Source organism: Magnolia sinica, chromosome 3 (genome assembly GCF_029962835.1).
Source record: "Magnolia sinica isolate HGM2019 chromosome 3, MsV1, whole genome shotgun sequence".
NCBI lineage: Eukaryota > Viridiplantae > Streptophyta > Magnoliopsida > Magnoliales > Magnoliaceae > Magnolia > Magnolia sinica.
In genome coordinates, this window is record NC_080575.1 from 119,117,956 (window position 1) to 119,139,600 (window position 21,645).

General features: G+C 41.2%; 2 protein-coding genes across 2 annotated transcripts; one reads left to right on the forward strand and one right to left on the reverse strand.

The window, feature by feature from the left end:
- The first annotated feature begins 6,231 nt into the window (after positions 1 to 6,231).
- LOC131240957 (U-box domain-containing protein 17-like) lies at positions 6,232 to 8,606 on the forward strand. Its single transcript, XM_058239522.1, has one exon. The coding sequence runs from the start codon at positions 6,330 to 6,332 to the stop codon at positions 8,388 to 8,390; it is 2,061 nt and encodes a 686-aa protein (XP_058095505.1). The 5' UTR covers positions 6,232 to 6,329; the 3' UTR covers positions 8,391 to 8,606.
- Positions 8,607 to 12,725: 4,119 nt separating this feature from the next.
- Positions 12,726 to 20,629, reverse strand: LOC131240958 (uncharacterized). Its single transcript, XM_058239523.1, has 5 exons — positions 20,248 to 20,629; positions 17,053 to 17,208; positions 16,794 to 16,926; positions 16,496 to 16,535; positions 12,726 to 12,979 (listed from the first exon to the last, which is right to left on the reverse strand). Exons 1-5 carry the CDS (start codon positions 20,497 to 20,499, stop codon positions 12,892 to 12,894), a joined length of 669 nt encoding a protein of 222 aa, XP_058095506.1. The 5' UTR covers positions 20,500 to 20,629; the 3' UTR covers positions 12,726 to 12,891.
- Positions 20,630 to 21,645: the final 1,016 nt, after the last annotated feature.

Below are 21,645 nucleotides of genomic sequence, written 5' to 3' on the forward strand. Positions count from 1 at the left end.
GTAAAAAAGAAAAGGCAGAAATGGAGAGTATTCACATCCCAATCTCATCAAACCACACTCCATTTTTGGTTGATGTCACATTCCCATTTCTAATCCTTTACAAGAGGGATTTGAAAAAACCAACCGTTAGCCTGAACTTCGATTGTAGGTGGCTTTAAGGCAGGTATCAGATTATAGCTAAAAGTTATAATTGTTGTACAAACCCTTTACAAGCAATTTCAAGCATCCAAACAAATCCTATAATCCATTTATCACTTATAGATTTAATAGGCATCCAAACGATCACCTTAGAAATTACTTATAAGGGATACACCCTAGATGTACCGGATACAACCTAGATGTACCATGAACCATAACTTATGCTTATTTGATTATTTCAATGGACATTTAAAAATGGAAAACATCCAACAATCTTTTTTGCAAACAAGTATTTGATTGACCATTGGCTTGTAAATGGATGGTTACTAGAAATCATGAAACAATCGAAGTCCATTAATTAGAATTATTTATTTATTTATTTTGCATTTGACGGCGGGATGATAGTTTCAATCAGAAGCAACCCATATGATGCTTCACCAACACTTTGAAAATGGTAGCAACACATCCTCCTCAATGACCTGGCACTCGTGTATACCGCTACCCGGACCATCCAAATCGTGGGACGGCTGTGGATAGGGCATATCTAGAAACCACACTCATCAAGCACTCTAATCATCCAATTGATGGATATCAAATGGATGGTTCATCTTCATAATCATCTAGGCCTTATTCCAGCTAACACGGGTTAGCTACATGAATCCGTTTGATGGGTAGAAATGGATGGTTAAAAGTACAATGGTGATCAGTTCAAACTCCATGGTCAAATTCAAAATCTCCATAATTTTTGGAGTTTTTTTTCACTTAACACCTCCCCTTTTGTTATAAACCAAATAACCCTCTTTATTTTCAGCATTCCAGATGGCTTCTCTCATTTTCGAGATAGGTTTAAAACACTTTATGCTCAACTTCCATCAGAGTTGAGCATTCAAGGGAATTATTGGCCTTTAACCACATGAAAAGACGCTTTCCCTTGACCTTATATGGTAGAAATTTTCATTTCACCTTTATGCAAGCATAAAAAGGTTATCTAGTGTTTGGACGATTTTGATTTACCATTTGGATGGATTTGATCAAATTACATGAATGGCCCACCTTTGAGTTGCCTAGATCATGTGGTCATGTTAGGCCACATAACAAGCAATTTAGATCCCACCAAAAATGAAAATTTATCTCGCCTCCAACATTAAAGTAAAAAAGAAAAGTATTATTTCATATACTTAATTAATAGTCAAATTTAAATATAAAAATTTTCTATATATATATATATCACCTTGGCACAGAATTTGAATGGTCCACGTGATGAGCACCCCTAGAAACTCTATTAGTCTAATGTTATCCAAAACCCTCATGTGCCATAGCAAAAAGAAATACAAATCAAGGAAGAAAATTGTTTCATTCTACAATAGTCCACCAGAGTTTTTCATCGAGCAGAAAGTTAGGCTAGTGAGGTTTCAAGGAGTGCCGCATCATGTGGACTATTTAAAGCTTGTGCACATGAGTGCTCTAGTAAGAAGATTATATATATATATATATATATATATATATATATATATATATATATATATATATATATATCTGAATGCTCAACTGCACATCAGTTCGAACGCAATTCATGCAAACTGGTGTGAGTCCAAAATTTAAAGAGTCTCATACAGCATCCCATGAAACCCTCACGGCCCAACTTTATACACACACTCAAAAACTCTAATTTCTGAGCTATGCTGCGTCTACCATCTGGAGCTAACTGCCACAGCATCCTTCTTCTGTCTTATCATTTTTCTTTAGGATGTTAAACTGTCAAAGTGTCTATCCAAACCTTTGAATAACTGAGGTTGATTCCATATACGTTAGAGATTCCTTGGAGCATCATAGACCATAAAACCCTCAAAATGGCCGACCCCATCCACCTAACATGGGTCATGGACAAGTCAATCAGGAAACTAAATCTCACGATGGCTCATTAGTCATTGACCTGCATTTCAAAAACCACAACCATGATCTAAGCCATACACTCAGCAGCTAGCCCATGGTATGAACTATGAAGGTTGAAAAGCCGGCATGACCGTTTACCGCTCAAAACGTGCCTCTCTTATTCAACGCTCATCTGGAAAACATCGAAAACACGATGGCGAACATCTTCTAGTCAAGGTTGTTTTTGACCAGTGGGCCCCACCGATGTTAGGGCCAGCCAGATTGTAAATTCAAATTCACCAGTCCACTTCCACGTGTAACTCGGAGCTAATTACAGTTGACCAGTCCTTGTAGCGGCAGTGTTCAGAAAATCTACCATGGACCATTTCATATACTGCCGTCTTCCGACATCGAAGCTGGGACGTGATGCTGAGGTGGATGTATCTTGTCCGTCAAAAGATAGAATGCCGACTCTTGACGATAAATCTAAGGCTATCCTTGTGTTAAAAGATACGTGGTCCCTCAGCTTGACTGTCGAACCCGGCAAGGAATCCGTTGCATCTAGAAGCACGGAATTTTTGCATGAGTGTACTGTACATTTAGCACGTGTATGATGATCCTAACCATCCATCCTGCTGGATCCGCCAGTGAGTGGAAAGTTGCCGTGATCCGACTATCGTGACCATCGATATTGTTACTTCTTGTCTTCCGGTACTAATTAAGGATTAGGATGTTATGACTTTGTATAGTATTGATTTGGATCGTCCAAACGGTGGTTCAAGCTCACCGGACGTGGATTGCCTGCGTCCCCCAACCTGGAGTCGGAAGCTAGGTGGGGCCCACCGTGATGTTTGTGAGGATCCACCCCGTCCAACCATTGCCAGCTCATGTTTGGACATGAACCCAAAAATGAGGCGGATACAAAACTCAAGTGGGCCACACGACAGAAACCGTGGGTATTGAACGCCCTAATTTTTTTATTTTATTTTTTTTGTGTTTTCAGTTTATCACTGTGGATATGACTTTATGAACGGTTTGATGGCATGTAAAACATCAATGTGGACGTCGGAAATGTTTCAACGTTAGGCATTTCTTTAGGCCACTTGAGTTTTTGATGCAGGGAAGGACTTGTAGGGGTCGATTACCTTCTTCGTCCAGGTAATAACTACTCCAAATGTGGTACTCCTCGTGGAGACTATTCTAATACACACGAGCAAAAATAATGAAAATAGAAATAAATTTTAAAACATTTGTAAAAGCAAACATTCCTACAAATTGTGACTTATTATAAGCTTACTATCTATAGACGTCCGTTTACTAGAAATCATGGTTTTTTGCCAAAAATACTAAGTGTCCTATTCAGATAAACCATGCTATTCTCCTAACTTTTGTAAGCACTCATCCTGACGTAAAGCTCTCGCACTTGTGAAGCTCTCCAAAGCTCTGAGTTGTACTAATGGTTCAAAGGAAATCAAAGTTACGTGGGCCTACAATGATGTAAACACTGCTCATATCCATTTGTAGAGATCATTTTAAAGCGTGAAAGCAAAAATGAGTCATATCCAAAGCTGCTTGAACAGACCACACCACAAGTAGTAGTGGGGAAAATAATTCTCACTGTTAAAACATTCATGGGGCACACCATAACGTTTATTTTCCATCCAATCTGTTCATAAGATCACTCGGACCTGTATGAGGAGGAAAAACAAATATCATATTGATTCAAAACTTTTGTGACCCCAAAAGGGTTTCAATGGTAGACGTTCAATCCCCCACAGTTTTTTTCAGTGTGGTCCATTTGATCTTTAGATCTGTCTTATTTTTCTGCAAAAGCCTTACGACAAGCTCTCCAAATGAACGGACGATTTAGATATAACATATACCTCATGATGGGACCCACATTTTGGTGACGTCAACACACCAACCAGGTCGATGTGTGTGTTAAACCGGATGCGGATTGCGTCCTACCCCCGCTCCGGGCAGGGCTCTGTAGGGGCTACTGTGATGTAAGTGTTTTATCCACGCTGTTTATCATTTTTCTCAGATCATTTTAATATATGAACCAAAACATTAAGTAGGTTCACAACTACAATGGACCATACCAAAGGAAGCTGCAGTGATAATGACACTTACCATTGAAACCCTTCTAAGGGCCACCGTGATTGTTTTTTACCATACAACCAATTCATAAGGTCATGTAGACGTGGATGAAGTGAAAAATCAAATACCAGGCTGATCGGAAACTTCTCTAGCTCCCAAGAAGTTTTTAATGGTGTACGTTAAATCCCCACTTTGTGGTCCACTTAAGCTTTGTTCCTGCCTCGTTTTTTGTTTAACACCATAAAATGATATGAGAAAAACGATTAACGGCGTGGATAAAACACTTACATCACGGTGGCCCCACAGATCCCTGCCCGGACGGATTAGGGTAGGACGCAATCCGCGTCCGTGTTACACCTGCCAATCCGCTTCCGGATCGGGTTCCAGGCAATCAGCGTCTCTTCAGGACAGTATTGGACATCAGTAGGTGTGGCCCACCTAAGATTTGTATCTGCTTCATTTTTGGGCTCATACTTCAAAATGAGTTGGCAAAACGGATGGACGGCGTAGATATACAACGCATACATCGAGATGGCCCCAGTGTCAGGGTCCCACCCACATCCGGATCCCGTGTCGCAGCTAAGTCGCGTCCCCTGTGGCCGGGTGCGGGGGCAATTCACGTCCGCCAGTCGTTGGCAGGATCGAATCCGCGTTCGAAAAGAAAGATAATATCTATCAATTAAAAAAAACGAGTGCCGATAGTGGCAATTTCCAGTATGATAATGCATGAGGATTGCTATAAGAGGCAGACGCTGGACCTCGAAACATATTCCAAGGATCCAAACCGTTGATTTGACCAGATACATAGCTGATGATAGTCGACTTTAAAATCTTCAATTGAAAAATCCTATTACTTTGCCAACAAAATAACGCTTAAAGAGGGTCCATATTCAACGGAAAAGAGTTAAAATGATCAAAGGTTTCATTATATTCCAGTCCAAGAGTTTCTTTTTCGGGTATCCCCACCCACGTGAGGCCCACCATATAAACGGTTTGGAACATTGGAACATGACACATATCCAAATGCTCTCGTCCCGACGGATCATTCCAGCGAACCCCCATAATGCATGCGAATATGGAGATGCTCCACTGCTCCCGGTGCACTGTCAGTTTATGGTGCACCTAGTTGCATCTATTCACTTGGACAGTACAATCGGTCGATCTAAACCGTCCATTAAGTCAATAACACATTTTATAGATTACCATGAAAAAATTGCACTGGTCAGATGATCCAATCCGTTCTTTTTTTGGCCTTATTTTCTATATCCATCTTTTTCAAACAATGCATGGCATGGTTACGTTTGCCTAACAAAAGGGATTCGTAATCCATCACGGCCCCTAACAAATACATGGATCAAATTGTTGATTGGACCTATTTTTGTGCAAAGATCTTGACCATCCATATTAATCGCCATTGATCAAATGGTTAATAGTTGTCAGATCAGTGTGATATTTGCATGGTCGCCTATGAAATATGAGTTGGCCATAATTAACAGTCTCAATCAATGGATTGGCAGTCATTAATATTACAATGGAACCAGAAGCACTATAACTTATAATGCCCTCAGAGCACTGGAGATAGATTTTCAGAAAAGTCTTATTTCTTGACGCGGATTGCTTGAAGCTGTGTGGTTCAACAGAGATGCCCGTGACGAATATACTCCGTCCATCAGTTTTGTAAGACCACACAACACAAAACATTATAGCCGACCATAGTTTTTATATACTATCCAAACCGTTCATTGCGTTTTTATCACTCAGATAAACCTTAGCCACAAATATCATCCTGATACAAAACTTGTGGCCCCCGAAAAGTTTCCAATGGTGGATGTTCAATATCCACTGTTTAGTGTGGAGTGGCCCACAAGAGTTTGAATCTACCTGATCTTTAGCAACCTATCCCATTGTGGTCTTGCAAGACTGATGAACGGAGTGGATTTGTTACAGCATCTCTGTGGGACCCACACAGCTTCCGACTACATGAATTTCCAGTACCTGGGGTCACAGGCAATCCGTGTCCATTACTTTCTTCCGTAGAAATTTCCAGAACAAGAAGAAAATTGCCCATCTGTCATGCAAGTGCGTCACTAACTATATAAGTAGAAGCATCCTCATAAATAATCGATTTAAAGAAGCTTTCATCTTCCTCTATATAAAGGCCTCTTCAAACATCAAAAGCACCAATTGCTTAAGATTCCAGAGAAATCTCTACACTTCTCATGGCTTCTCCTGCCATTTTCTACTCTCTTCCAAGGAGAAGATTGCCTTCCTTAGGAGCATCTTTTATACCTCCGACCGATCTCACCGATCTCTCTCTCATCCAAATTCTCATAACCGTCGCCACCGATGTAATCTCCGCGTCACTTAATCTCCATATCCCATCCCTTCGCAGAAAATCCCGATCTTTGACACGTAAAATCAATACCTTCGTCGTGTTGCTGGAATATCTGAAAGACTTCAGCGTTTTTCCTCTACCGTCCTCTGCGGATCTTTGCTTCAAAGAGCTCTACATCCTTCTCCATAGATTGAAGATTCTTATCAATTACTGCTCGCAGTCCAGCCGGTTATGGCTTCTGCTTCGGAATCCATCAATTTCCAGACACTTCCACGATCTAAATCGGGATATCTCGACGTTGTTGGATGTTTTCCCGTTAAAAGAGATCGATTTGGATCCTGATTTAAAAGAGCAGATCGAACTCCTGCAGGAGCAATCAAGACAATCCAAGCTCTTCATTGATCCACAGGATGAGGTGCTTCGGTGCAGGCTGTTTGCGTTCCTTGAGGAATTCGAACAGGGGAGGAGGCCAGACTTAATGCAACTGCAGGCAGTTTTTATCGACCAGTTGGGGATTCGGGATGTGAGAGCTTTCAGGTCTGAAATAGAATTTCTCGAGGAACAGCTCCATAGCCAGGAGGAAGACTCCGACTTGACAGTTTCGGTGCTAGATGGGTTTGTAGCATTAGTTCGGTACAGCAGATTTCAGATTTTCGGAATCGAAGAAGAGGAAGAAAGAAAGTCAGATTATACTCTAAATTGCAAGAAATCAATTAAGGGTCCAATTTGCTCTCAGTCTGGAGAGGCATTCGTAGCCGTTCCAAAGGATTTCTGTTGTCCGATATCTCTCGATCTGATGCGTGATCCGGTGATTATTTCAACTGGGCAGACTTATGATCGAGCCTCCATCGTTCGATGGATGGAAGAAGGGCATCGCAATTGCCCAAACTCCGGGCAGATGATCTCCCACGACCTTCTAATTCCTAATAGAGCTCTCCGTGGGCTGATTGCACAGTGGTGTGCTGCTAAAAGTATCCCCTTTGATCCACCAGAGAGCACCGATGCAGCGACAGAAACTGTTACTATCCCTGCAACCACCAAGGCCGCAATCGGAGCCAACAGAGCCACTGCAGAGCTTCTGGTTCAGCAGTTGGCAAATGGGCCACACATGGCAAAAACGGTTGCTGCCCATGAGCTACGGATGCTTGCAAAAAATGGGAAGGAGAACCGCATCGCCATTGCAGAAGCAGGCGCAATTCCTCTTCTACTGCAGCTGTTCTCGTCATCAAACCCAGTCATGCAGGAGAATTCAGTGACTGCAATCCTTAATCTATCTCTTCACGACAAGACCAAGAGCTTAATTATGGAGGAAGAAGGGTGTTTGAAATCGATCGTCAACGTTCTGAGAGATGGGTTGACAGAGGAAGCAAGGGAGAACGCTGCTGCAGCACTGTTCAGCCTCTCTATGGTGCATGATTACAAGAAGAGGATTGCAGATGAGGCAGGTGCTGTGGAATCGCTGGTGGGGCTCTTGATGGAGGGGAGCTCGAGAGGGAAGAAAGACGCAGTGGCAGCCTTGTTTAATTTGTCAACCCGCTCAGAGAATTGCGAGAGGATGGTGAAGGCTGGGGCAGTGTCAGCATTGGTGGGGGCATTGGGAACAGAAGGGGTGACAGAGGAAGCAGTGGGAGCATTGGCATTGCTGGTAAGGCAGAAGGCTGGGGCCGAAGCAGTTGCAAAGGAGGATGAGATGGTGGTGGTGGGACTGATCAAGGTGATGAGGTGGGGCACACCGAAGGGGAAGGAGAATGCGGTCGCCACACTCCTCACTGTATGTCGTAGTGGCGGGGTGGCCATAACAGAGAGGTTGGTGCAGGTACCCACATTGGCAGGGCTGCTGCAAATGCTGCTCCTCACAGGCACGAAGCGGGCAAGGAGGAAGGCTGCATCGCTTGCTAGAATGTGTGAGCGGTGCAAGTTTGCGGCCTTCTACATGGAAACATGAGGCATGAAGTACCAGTGTAAATTTGGTGCCGATGCTACACTGATTTTCTCGAAGTTTTTTTTTTTTTTCCCTGTGATGGTTATTCACATATTCTTTGATTTGTGTTGGGGTGGGGGTACAAGGACAAGGAGATGTAGACATGTATTTAGCCAGAATAGCGCTATTGTAAATAGACACCCTTGAAGGAGAGCATCAGTGGAAGATTGATTGATGAAATGGATTGTTTTGTTGTTGGAAATGTTTGAGAAAAGCAGTACGAGGATTAGATCTTGGGAGAGAGAAAATATTTTAAACTGAACAGCCAACAACCTAATTAATTTTAGGGTGTGTTTGGATGTTAACCATATTTTGTTCCAAGGAGATTGGCCATGAGAAATTATAATTCCATTCTATAGGAGTCTCAGCTGGTCTGCAAGCAGTTGGACCAGTATGAGAGAAGTGATCTATTGTAACCCTTTCCAAACAAAAGGCTAACTAATTGCACCATCTAAATGGTGTTAAATATGCATTTTACTTACTAATTAACCAATATTATCTTTCTCATACCAGTACTCATCACAACCCCATCACCTCTCTCATATGTTTCACCAATGCCTGTTGTAGCATCATCTTGAATGCTCCTCTTTGGCAAGCCTAACAACTACCTTCAGCATGTAAAAGAATGGAAGGTTTACTCTCTTTGATACAAAAATTGAGCCTCCATGGCCCGAGACATATTTACCAAAACCCATTCAATGACCTGCTTGGGATTCCCTTAAACAGCTAGAGAAGAGAAGTGCAATCCCCAGCTAGGAAAAAAAAAAGGTGCAATCCCACCTTAACAGCAAATAAAATGGCACCAGTGGCCTCGCCACTCGAGTCTCCAAAGGGCCGAAGAACACCCGAAACACCTCCATTATTTCTTTACTGCCAACTCCACGAGAACAACCATCGAAGTTAAGCTTAATGAAACCTGAAGGAGACATTTCCTATGGTATGAAGGTGGCTTTGCCGTATATCCAGTTCATAAACCCACTTTTTCCATTAAAATTTAAATAAATAAACTTCTGAATTGGACATTTCCCCAAAATTCTGTGATGAGAAGGGGCTCCATCAATAATCATCAACGTAATTTAGCTCTTAACCACTTCCTCTGATGAACTTTTATTTCCAAAGATACTCCAATTTCTTTCCTTCCAAAACCCCCATAGGATTACATATGGCATCATTCTCCACAAAATATTCCTTCTACTATGGAACAGACCCCTCGGCCAACCACTGATAACCGTTTTTAGCAATGCATTTAGCATCAAACTCATACCAAGAGGCTAAAAGAAAAAAAGGGTTGCAAACATCACCGGCCAAACTGTAGTGAAGAAACATATGATTTGCCACTTCCTCCTCGTTTCAACAAAGAATGCACATATTTGGGAGAACCATTAAACACTTTGTAAGATTGTTGTGGGTTAGAATTTTATTTGGATGGGCTGTCCAAGCAAGAAGGCAAGACAAGGTCCTCCCACACCTTCGCACATGGAGAATTGCCTTCTCCCATTGACAAATAGCTTGGAAGAGAGACTTTGAGGACAGTCTCCCGTACATGTCCATTTCCAAATCTTCCTATCTTCAGACATCACGTCAAAGAATATTTCATTTACCTTACCCATCAGATCATCAAATCCTACCACTTCCTCCTTTAGGGCCCGTTTGGCCGGTCAGATTGGAAGGGATTGGATGGTATTGGAAGGGATTGGAAGTTAAATCCCGGGATTGGTAGGGCGTGCCAAACAGAGTCGGTGATCTGATACCAATCCCATGGATCTTAAGACAATCCACTGACAACACCATCATTACCTTTAAATCCCATCCAATCCACCTTAATCCATTCAAATTTGCCTTGGACGTGTTTGGTTGGAGGGATTGGAAGGGATGGGAAGGTTTAATCCCGGGATTGGCTGGGCGTGCCAAACAGGCTGGATATAGCAATCCAGGTATAGAACAATCCCATGGATCTAAAGACAATCCATTGACAACACCATCATTACCAAGGAATCCATCCCATCCACCCTAGTACCATTCAATCCCTTACAATCCACCCGGCCAAACGGGCCCTTAGGACGTGTTTGGCCAGGCAGACTGGATGGGATTAGATTGTATTGGAAGGGATTGGAAGGAGCAATCCCGGGATTGGCCAGGCGTGCCAAACAGGCACGTTGAACTTCTGCCTGGATTGGAGCAATCCCATGGGATTGCCAGCAATTCACTGTCATCACCATCATTACCTTGAAATCCACTCAATCCATCCTAATCCCCCGTATTTTGCCTGGGACATGTTTGGGTGGACGGGATTGGAAGGGATTGGCCGGGCGTAATCCCGGGATTGGCCAGGCGGGCCAAACATACTCGGTGGTAGCTTCCCTGGATATCGCAATCCCATGGGATTGCCAGCAATCCACTGACGCAGCCATCATTACCTGCCATCCACCCTAATACAATCTAATCCCATGGGATGGGCCCGTCCAAACACGCCCTTAAGGTTTATGCCGAGCCTAATGTTCCACATAATAGATCCCCTAACGGCCTCATAGCATCCTCCACGTTCGCATCTTTAGCATTGGAAATAAGACATACAGATCAGAAAAAGTCTACCAGAGGGGATTTGCCTCCACAAATCTTCCTGAAATGGACCTTCTCCTAGCAATGAGGAACTACACACCATTTCCAAACGGAGTATCAAAAACCTCATTCTGAAATTTCACAAGATAAAGCTATGTTATCCTGGTATGATCATCAATAAAAGCAACAAAGTATTTATAGTTAGAAGTAGACTTCGCGTGTGCAAAGACCCCAAACATCATAGTGAACTAACTCAAAAGGCCTGAATTTCCTCACAGAAAACTTGGAGGAAACTGATGTTTAGAAACCTCACAAGTATCACAACATACCTGCTTAGTAGCAGAAATAAAAGCAAACATATGATTTAACCTAGATAAGGATGGATGTCCCAACGACAATGTCATATGGACACAGATTCCCTATCTAAAGACAAAATATAATAGCCTCTGTAGTGACACCATACAAAGTAAATCCCTCCATGCTCATGGCCCCCATCAATCTACTTCGTCTGGCGGTCCTAAAATACACAGTGAAAAAAAGTCATACAACAATTTAAGAACTTTGTAAGAGAGCCAACAAACAATAGATTAAGTGAAAAGTTAGGCGCATGTAGAACAGAAAATAGGCGCATAGCGAGAGAGAGGGTGATGGAACCAATTCCAGAAATAGGAGACCAGTTGCTATCGGCTACAATAACAAAGCGTGGTTGGATGGAATAACTAATAAGATTTTTTTTGAAATGAAACTTATCAATCATCTAAGAAGTGGCTCCGAGTCAAAGACCTAGGAGAAGGGGACAAAGAACACATGAAGTGCAGTGCCTTACTAGATTACAGAAGCTGTGGAAGTAGAAGTTGCATCTCCAACGTGAAGTTGCATCAAGGCATCATGTCTCTCGAGATATAGTAATAATAGAATCATCTGACATAGGCAACACTTGGAGCACTGCAGAAGTGGCCTAAGTGGGATGAGAAGTCCCAGAGTCAGGAGTAACACTAGCCTGATAGGCTCCTACCCATGAAGGGAGACCAATACCATCTCAAGTTCCCAGCACCGGTCAATTTTTTTCTACCTTCTAAAAAGAGAAGCTCCTTCAGAGCATGCCTATTAATTGCACGGCTAGGGCACCGCTCCCTCTTCCTACCTATTTCTACTCGTTTCTCGTTTACATTTTGAAACGGATGCTTCCGCGCTCCTGCACCCGAATCTGTTGCCACTTATGCTATCATTACACAAACATGTATGCCTCACCATACATTTATTTTTCATAACCTAGGATTTAGAGGAAAATAGTCAAGAGACCTATTAAAAGTTTTTACAGAGAAGATGGAAAGAACAGTGTATTGCATGTTTAGCTGCCAGCAGAAGGTGCCCAAAAGTGTCACAGAATCATGTGTTCTCAAGAAATTTGAGAAGGCATTTTATTCCTTGGTGATGAGTTGATTTAATGACCTAAGCAAATACCATACTCTTGGTTTTAGACATTTTAAGAAATGAAATTCGGATTCAAATGCAAAAGCCTGTTGGGAGATTGTAATCGTAGCACAAATGGAGTAGAACAGAATGACTAGTTATGCTGGCATGTAAAGATGCATTTCAATCCCAATGCTAAATTATGAGGTGATTTAATCTTCTATTATTGCATCCAACAAGGAAAAAGGAACATAAAATTGGAGAAACATTGGCTTTCAAGAAATACCACAAAAAAAAAAGAAAAATGCTTCTCCTATTTTTTGCCACTTGGGGCCAACAACCTGATGGCAAAACAAATATAAACTTTCAAATGGAAGGAATAAAGAACCTAACCAGCCAAATAGAACAGGGAGAAAGCATAAGTTGAGACTTGGGAACAATACCTCCTGCTTGTCGCCAGGCTAGGCTCTCCGGTAGAAGACAGACCAGTGGATTATTTGCTCATGGTTGAGGACAAGTAAAAGTTCCAAAAAATGGAGCAGGTAGACATGAATGCTACACGGGCTTGAAGAGGAATGGCCCTACAAACATGCCATATCAAATTGTCAATTCGTGACTAAGCAAGGACATGTAGCGCATATGATCATCAATGAGTAACATAAATCCTTTTTATTATAATTTGCAAGCATGAAGTTCAGATTGTATTTTAAAGTGACAAATTCGAGGCTATTATCACTAGCACGAAGGCTCAAAACAAGTAATCAATTACCATCTAAGGAGATGATATCAAGTTGAATTTTTCTATGCCCCACAATTCTTAGGTAATGAATTGTAGAATGAACAAGTATTCAAACTACATAGTTTATATTCAACTACTCAAAACAAGTAATCAATAACTGTCTAAGGAGATGATATCAAGTTGAATTTTTTTATGCCCCACAATTCTTAGGTAATGAATTGTAGAAGGAACAAGTATTCAAACTACATAGTTTATATTCAACCATGCTTTAATCACAGAATCCAATCCATATAAAGGGGTCAGGTTCTATTGCTAGACGTCTCTTATTAAGTACTTCCAGTTGGTCCGGATTTTGGGCCATGAGCCATCTATGATGTTGCCTGCCAGATGAGTGTGTCTGGATCTGGAACTCATGTACAAAAACATGCTGAAAGTTGTGAAATTCTACACGTAGCATTCTTCTTCAGATAAATCCTCTAATTGTGGCATTGCAAAACATCACTCTGTCTATTGTTCATGTACAGATTTTGTCTTGGACATTCTTCAGAGTGATCTATTATGCTCGTTTTATTAATGTTCCAGAACATTTTTCCATCAAACATTTATTAACGTAACTAAGTAAATGGAAACTCCAATCTGATTACTCTTTTTATTAGGAATGCTCCAAGGAGTTCCAAGTGAAACAAAATACTCTTACTATTTATTTGCAGAATTACAGTGTTTTTATGAATTTTATGTGAACTCAAAAGACTAGGGTGTCTTTGGATGCACTATCAAATGGAATCACAACTAAGCCTAATGAAGACAAAATAATTAAATTGTGATTTTCTTCCCTAACATGAATATTGAGGGTGTTGGCTCCAATTTGCAGTTCCGTATGTGTCCACTTGGACCAAAAGTAATGTAGGATGAACGAGAAAGAAGAAAAGAAGAGGAGAAGAACGGTTTTTTGCACGAACCATACAATTCAAAGAGGTTGATTTGTTTAGGGGTTTCTCCCTCTACAAGAGAATATTTTCTCCCTAAAAGCTCACACTTTTCTTATTCCACTCTCTCTCATCAACTCTTCCATAAAGATAGTCATAGAGGTCTTCATATAGGCCTAAATATAAGAGATAAAGATCTAAAGATGGTGGAGACCTACATGTTCGATTTGACCACACATCGGATGGTGCCGTAGATGCTCCACCTATTCTTTCACCTTCATGTTCCACTTCTGTGGTAATGGAGTTGTGAGTCTGTCGGCTCCTTATCGAATGCAATGTTGTCCTTATCGTTGTTGGTCTCCAATTTATGTGCTCTAGTCATCATTGGGATGGGACAAACATGTCCATTTCAACCTTAGCACACACCATAGAATGCATCAGTTTGATCGTTGACCTGCTCATCTCCCCTGATAATTTAACCATCAATTTGTTGTCTGCACCATTGACTAATCCATTTGTGGACCCATTAGATATATTCATCTATCAGTCCACCGATGGACTCTTCACAGTATCTTCTTCAATTTTGGTGCTTTCGCCAGGCACATCATCTGTCTGATCTTCAAACGCTACTTTTAATGAATTTTGGATTTGTTCTTTAAAATTATCATTTTCTTCATAAAACATGGTCATCACAAGTTTTACATAATAAGTATAATCAAGATATCATCTTTTTCTACCACCAACTCATCCTTGAGTTGATAGCTAGTAGTGATCTGTCAAAACAATCCTACTTTATAATGTGTTTCCTTGGCTTTGGCGGCAATTGATGGTGGAGGCCTACATGTTGGATCTAACCACTTGAACTGGACGGTGCCATAGGTACCCCACCTCTTCTTTCATCTTCATCTTCTGCACATTCTAGGCATCACTTCCACTTATGTGGTAGTGGAGTTGTGAGTCTATCAGCTCCTTATCAAATGCAATGTTGTCCTTATCATTGTTGGTCTCCACTTTATGCGCTCTGGTCATCGATGGATGGGACCAACATGTCCATTTCAACATTGGCATGCACGGCAGTTTGATCGTTGAGCTGGCTCATCTTCCCCCGTCAATCTATCCACACCATTGACTAATCCATCTGTGGATCCATCGATATATTCATAGTCCACTGATGAACTCCACATGTATCTTCTTCAATTTTGGCGCTTTAGCTAGGCATATCATCATTTGATCTTCAACCGCTCCTTCTAATGAATTTTGGATTTGTTCTTTAAAATTCTCATATTCTTCATAAAACATGACCATCTCAAGTTTTACATCATAAGCATAATCACAGTTCTCCAATCTGTCATCTTTTTCTACCACAAGGATGATCAAACGAAACACAGTTGGAACCACTAAAATATCCGATTCCAAGACGTTGGGCACTCCTTGATGTTGTGTCGACATTGTCAAATTATCCAATCGACTAAAAATTTCATCGAGCAATCCCTCTCCTTGATGTTGTGTCGACATTGTCAAATTATCCGATCCACTAAAAATTTCATGGAGCAATCCCTCAATATAATCATATCCCCCTACTGTTTCCTCCACGACATTCCTCTCGTTGCTCTCTATTAGTCTCACACGCACCCACAAATGAATTTGGTTTAATACCAATTGACATGGGATGGATAAGAAAGAAGAAAAGAACAAGAGGAGAATGGATTTTTGCACAAACCAAAAATTCAAAGAGGTTGACTTTTTTAGAGTTTTCTCCTTCTACAAGAGAATATTTTATCCCCAAAGTCACACTTCTTTTCCACTCTCATTAATCAACTCTCCTGTCCATATGGCCTTGGAGATCTTTACATAGGCCTAGATACAACAGATAGAGATCTAAATAGATCTTTAAGATCTGGACTTTACTACTTTTATACTCCCTATGACATAATAAATCCACTCAAAGATTATCATGTAGATTTCTAGTAAAAACTAACAAGCTGTTAAAAGATTCTAACTCTCATAAAAGATCTTCTCGAAAATATCCCAAAATACCCTGCATATGGACTCCTTTACATCCAGCCCCACCATCAACGGGGGTCCATTTGATAGTGATGGATGGTCCAGATGCATCAAAAAGAAACAGAACTGGAACTTGAAGGCTACCTTTTAGTTTGAGATGCAATCTGAGGGCTACTTCCTCACAATGAATACTAGGAAACACCATTAGTTTTTGTCATTTCTAAGCTGGGTGTTCGCAATTCAATTCACTTGTGAATCCAAAAGAAGCCTTAGTCAATCTACATAATATTAAGGGAATGTATTTGTGGTCATTTCAGAACAATATAAGCTGCATCCGTTCTTTTGAGAATGGTAAGTACAGTAGCTTGATTTCCTCAAGAAGGCACAAAAAATAAAACTCTTAAAACTAAGAAAAGGTAAAGAAGTACCAAAAATTTAGTACACTGACAGGAATCCAAAACCTAAACCCTGCAAAACAACCAGAAAGAAATGAAAATGGCATAAATGTGGGTCAAAGCATGCCAATCAAGTCTTCTTCTTCTTTTTCCTGTTAGCTTGTTAGTACACACACAACACTGTCAGTTCACACTTCACTGTTAGCCACCCCCACTAGGGATCGATACCAAGACCTCAATGTTGAAACGAGGTATCTTTCACTCAGTCTACCACTTGAGCTATGCAGCAGGGTGTTGTGCCAATCAAGTCTTAATTGTACAGACACTATACCATAGAGTAGAGTAGGAAGGGCATCCCTTTTATATTTGTCTGGAAGCTGTGACAGACTCCCTTGCCATACGTTATTCCATGCAAAAATAACACCAATAACTACAGGACCCAGGACAACCTGGTTTAGTAAAACCTGCAAGAAAAGGAACATACAAACTCAACCAAATGCAAACCCATCTAAAGAAATGAAATTTCATTTTTATAGGAAGTTCTTCAAAGATGGCAACAACTTCAGCAACAGAACTCGAAGAACACATACCTTCAGCGAGAGGTTTTCAAATGTTGACTTTGGCAAACAGTAATCAAGGTACTGGTACCATGCATAAGAGCCGGGCCCATATAGAAGAAACCCATAGGAAGCCATCCGAAGTGCCCGAAGCCAATCATGATCTGACAGGAGGTTCAACATGACATTCTGGAAACAAATTGATTGGCAAAAACTCAAACACTTCGCATTACAATGCAGTAACGGATAGGTGGAACTGAAGAACAATGCATGTATCAGAATATGACCAGGCAATAGCAAAGATGCATGTAAAAAAGTGTATGAACATCAAGGTTCAAAGTATCATCCAAAATCAATACGCACTGAAATTGTCCATGAATGATACAGCTGCATCATCCTGAAATAGCTCGACCCATAGTGAGACAGGGCAATATGGGGCCATGTTGGTGGTGAACAACACAATACCCAACACACCGATTTTAAACCTTCATGACCATGCAAGGGAATCTCTTTATGGTTGCTCAAATGCATTTCCCTCCCTTTCAATAATTATGAGCTAGAACCTATACCATGGTTGATAAGCATAATGAAGTACAGTTTAGCACAAAATCCAAATGTGTATCTCTCTTACCATAAACTAAACAAGTTACTATATGATGCTTGATCGAAAGAAACAAGGGTATTTGTTGAACCCAGCAATCACACAGATGGGGGCCAACTTTCAGTAATATAAGTCATTGATCTGGTGGACGGCATCATGGATGGGCCATGCCCTATATCTGCCGTATCACATGAAACTATCCATCCAATAAAAATAGACAATCACAATCATGAGTGCACATTTAATCCCAGCTGCACAGTTAGGATCTTCCGATGGCTGATAGAGGAATTTGGGGCATATCTAGCATCAACCATGAGCCTGCCAAACAATCTGATTGCAGTATGTTGGGCTGAGCAGGTGGAAAGGATATCAGTCAAACACTGAACATTTCCTTGAAAAACACACTACATAAAGAAATGCTCAAACTAAAAGCAGTAGAAAAAAAAAATTAAAGAAATTAAAAATAAAAATAAAAATAAAAATAAAACAGAAGAAAAAAGATTGTTGGCAGGAATCAGGTATATTTGATCATAATTCCAAATGCAATGATCTCAAGCCTTGATATCTTTTGTTGAGTTACACAATGTGCTTGAATTTTCCTTTCGCAAATTTATGAATGTAAAGCTCGGTTGCAACTGTCAAAAAACTGGAACACTTCCATATGGTGCAATTTGAAACAAGTACGGTAAAAACTTAACTCAATGTAGTGTCAATCCACACGCACTCTATGTTATTAGATGTCTTAGATTTTTTTGTAACTGGGTTTGTCGAGGGCATCAATAGACCACTCGATCCCATCGAGCAGCTGTCAATCCCATCAAGAAAATCTCGATTTATTCCAATTGCTCGTTGAACAATCATTGGGTCCAAATCGATCTGATCGAAGGCGGCTTCAATCCCATCGAAGAGCCTTCGATGGTTGTTGATCCCATCGACAGAAGCACGCAGTTTTGCAGAATTGCAGAAATTGTTTCCTATTCTGAGTGAGACACTATATATGAGTGTAATTGCGGGATTAGGGTAATTCTAAGCTATTCTAAAGAGGGGTAAATGTTTATGGGGGGTTTGGGTAAGGTAAAAAAAAAAAGGGTTTTTGATGTAGGACGTGGCATAGATATATTCATAGCATGGTTGGACTAAAAGAAGGTGGACTGTAAATTAATCATAACTTTTGATTCGGGTATCGTTACGGCGCACCTAACCGAGTATCAAGAATCGAAGCAGCACGAGAACTCGAGGACGAGTTCTTTTGAAGTGGAGGGGACTGATGTAGAGCAGGTCGCGGACACTTTCATGTCCAAGATGGACCAGAGAAGGCCCGATCGGAGGCGGAAGTCATCAAGACCATCGGAACCTTAAAACAGGCATATCTCGCAAACCGGAATGAGTTACTTGACGTACCATATATGATTTTGGGGTAGGACAAGCTACTTTAGCAAACCGAATTTACAAGATTCCATCAGATCGACAGTTGAATTCCATGTTTATTTCCATTTTTACTATTTTAGTAAGTTTTAGTTTGATTATAACTCTTCATCCAGTGGGCTTTAGGAGTTGTGTCCGACATGAAAAGTGTTTAGAAAAATTAGGAGAATAACGTGGTTAACCCACATAGGACACTTACTCTAAATAGAAATTTACTATTTATAGTAAGTTACGAATTTTAGAGAGTTTTAGTTATAGTTTAATTCCGAAATTTCTTTCCAGGCTTGATATCCCTATTTAAAGGGTTGTAAACTCGTTTATTTCAATCATCAATCAAATTACGAATTTTATAGAATTTATTTCTATTATTTCTTGCTTTTTCCTCGTGGATTCGAGAAGTCTCTATGAGGAGTCCAAAGAAGCTCCGTGGATTTGGAGTAGTTATCCTTGAGGAAGACGGTGATCGACCTCATCATGTTCATCCCTGCGTCAGTTTTCAGATTATTGTAAATGATTCCATCTCTTGTACTTTGTTTTCATAGTGATTCACTGTCGCTTTGTGCCGTGGTTTTTTCCCGCAAAGGTTTTTTCACGTAAAATCGTGTGTGCTTTGTGATTGCTTGATTTCGTTTGCTTAATCTCGTCTAATCCGGATTCGGGGTTTGCTACCGCGGATACCCAACACTCTGACTGCTAGCAAGCACCCATTCATTCTAGTATTACAAATTTGACAGTACAAAGTAGCAAGGAATGGGAGCCGATCAGAGTAACTGCAAATTGAGATTCCGAATTTAAAAATTCATTTGGAACCACCGCAACTCAGCTAAGATAGTTTCATATCAGCTAAGATAGTTTCATATCATATGATATTTTTAGAAGAAGCCACACAACTCACCTAAGATAGTTCCATATGTAACCGTAAATGGAGATTCCAAATTTAAAATACTAATGTAGTTACATATCGTATGATAGTTTTGGGAGAAATGGTGCAACTCAGCTAGTATAGTTCCGTGTAACACGATATTTTCAAAATAGTTTCGGATCCAAACACATTTCAATACCAGCCCAAACGCCTTGTCTCAATTTTTCTTTTGGAGAATCATAGAATTCGGACGCATTCGAGTAAAGCCAATGCAACAATATTCATCTAAATCTCGGAAGAAGGGGGGGAGAGGGAGGAAGGGATGAAACGAGGCTACGACCTTGGGATTGGAATGGGACGGACCGTGGAGCTTCCAGCGGCTGTGGAGCTGTGCGACAGTGTCGCCAGTGAGAGTGAGAGAAGCAGCTGTGGCCGCTTGCTTGATAGGAAAGTTGAAGCTTCTTCCTGTGCCTCCTTTGATGGTGGAACCTCCACCGTCCGTGGAATCCGAGGGCTTGGATCTGGAGGAGCGGAATCGATGGCCTTTGGAAGGCCATTTCCACCAAAACCTTCCATTTCCCAAAGCATCCATCTGAGAAACGAGGAAAAGGATCGATGGCTGGGAAATGTTTTGGGTGGGGAAGAAATATACAACTATACAAAGGGCTTTTGCATGTAACGGCCATTTTCCTCTACTGATGATTCGAGTTTCAAGGCGAGGCGCGCTCCGCGTGGCTTCTATTGGTAGGATCCTGACCATTCATCGAGTGGTGCACTGTGAGCGACTTGGATTCGTTTGTGACACCATAGGAAACAAGGGTGGCAGAACGCCCAGCATTAAAAACTTGTCAAGGGTAAATTTGTGTTTTCCCTTTACCCAGGTCGCTGTGACCTAATCAACAGGTTGGATGGCAAAGTTCAATCAACAGCGTTTCTGTAGTGGGTCCAACTGAGATTTGGATCTACCTCATTTTTGGGCTTGTGCCTAATATGAGCTGGCAAAATGGATGGACAGAGTGGTAAAGCACGTATATTATGGTGGGCCACAACTTTTACAGTTCCGACAGGACCAGATTAGGTGGGACCTCGGATCCACCAAGGTGGGTGGGACCCCTGACTGTGGGGCCGACTGTGATGTATGTGACTATATCCACCCGGTTCATCTGTATTGAAAGCTCATTTTAGTGCATGATTCAAAAATTGAAGCAGTTTCAAATCACAGATGACCAAAGTATAGGAAACTAGTGATTGACCACTAAAAACTTATTGTGGGCCACAAAAGCTTTGGATCAAGATGATATTTGTGTGGTCTCTTCATCTAAGTGTTTGTGACCTTATTAACAGGTTCGATGGCAAATAAACGTTCTGGTGGAATCCATGAAGTTTTTAATGGTGGGGATTCAATCACAACTGTTTCCTGTGGTGTGGTCCACCTAAGATTTGAGTCAGCTTCATTTTTGGGATCATGCCCTAAAATGAGTTTTCAAAATGGTTGGACAGTAGTCTCACTTAATCCGCTCCTGACTGTTGGCAGAATCAACAGTACCGAGGTGGGGACTGGCGGTGTCACTACCGAATCCGAGTGCCAGTCTGAATCCAAGGGCGGCTGATTTCACGTAGGTGTCCAATATAGACATCCTTTTATAACCGTCCTCGGCCCTTGAGAGGCCCTCCCCTTCAGCCCCACCAAATGATAATTTTAGGCGGCCATCTAGATGATCCACCACTGCAGATGGGC

What these genes read in the sequence shown, in the direction of transcription:
- LOC131240957 (XM_058239522.1), top strand. Translation starts at nt 6,330, where the DNA reads ATGGCTTCTCCTGCCATTTTCTACTCTCTTCCAAGGAGAAGATTGCCT.
- LOC131240958 (XM_058239523.1), bottom strand. Translation starts at nt 20,499, where the DNA reads ATGGATGCTTTGGGAAATGGAAGGTTTTGGTGGAAATGGCCTTCCAAA. An exon ending in CGTCCCATTCCAATCCCAAG is followed by an intron (nt 17,209 to 20,247) that starts GTCGTAGCCTCG and finishes ATTTGTTTCCAG; the next exon opens with AATGTCATGTTGAACCTCCT. An exon ending in TTGAAAACCTCTCGCTGAAG is followed by an intron (nt 16,927 to 17,052) that starts GTATGTGTTCTT and finishes CTTTTCTTGCAG; the next exon opens with GTTTTACTAAACCAGGTTGT.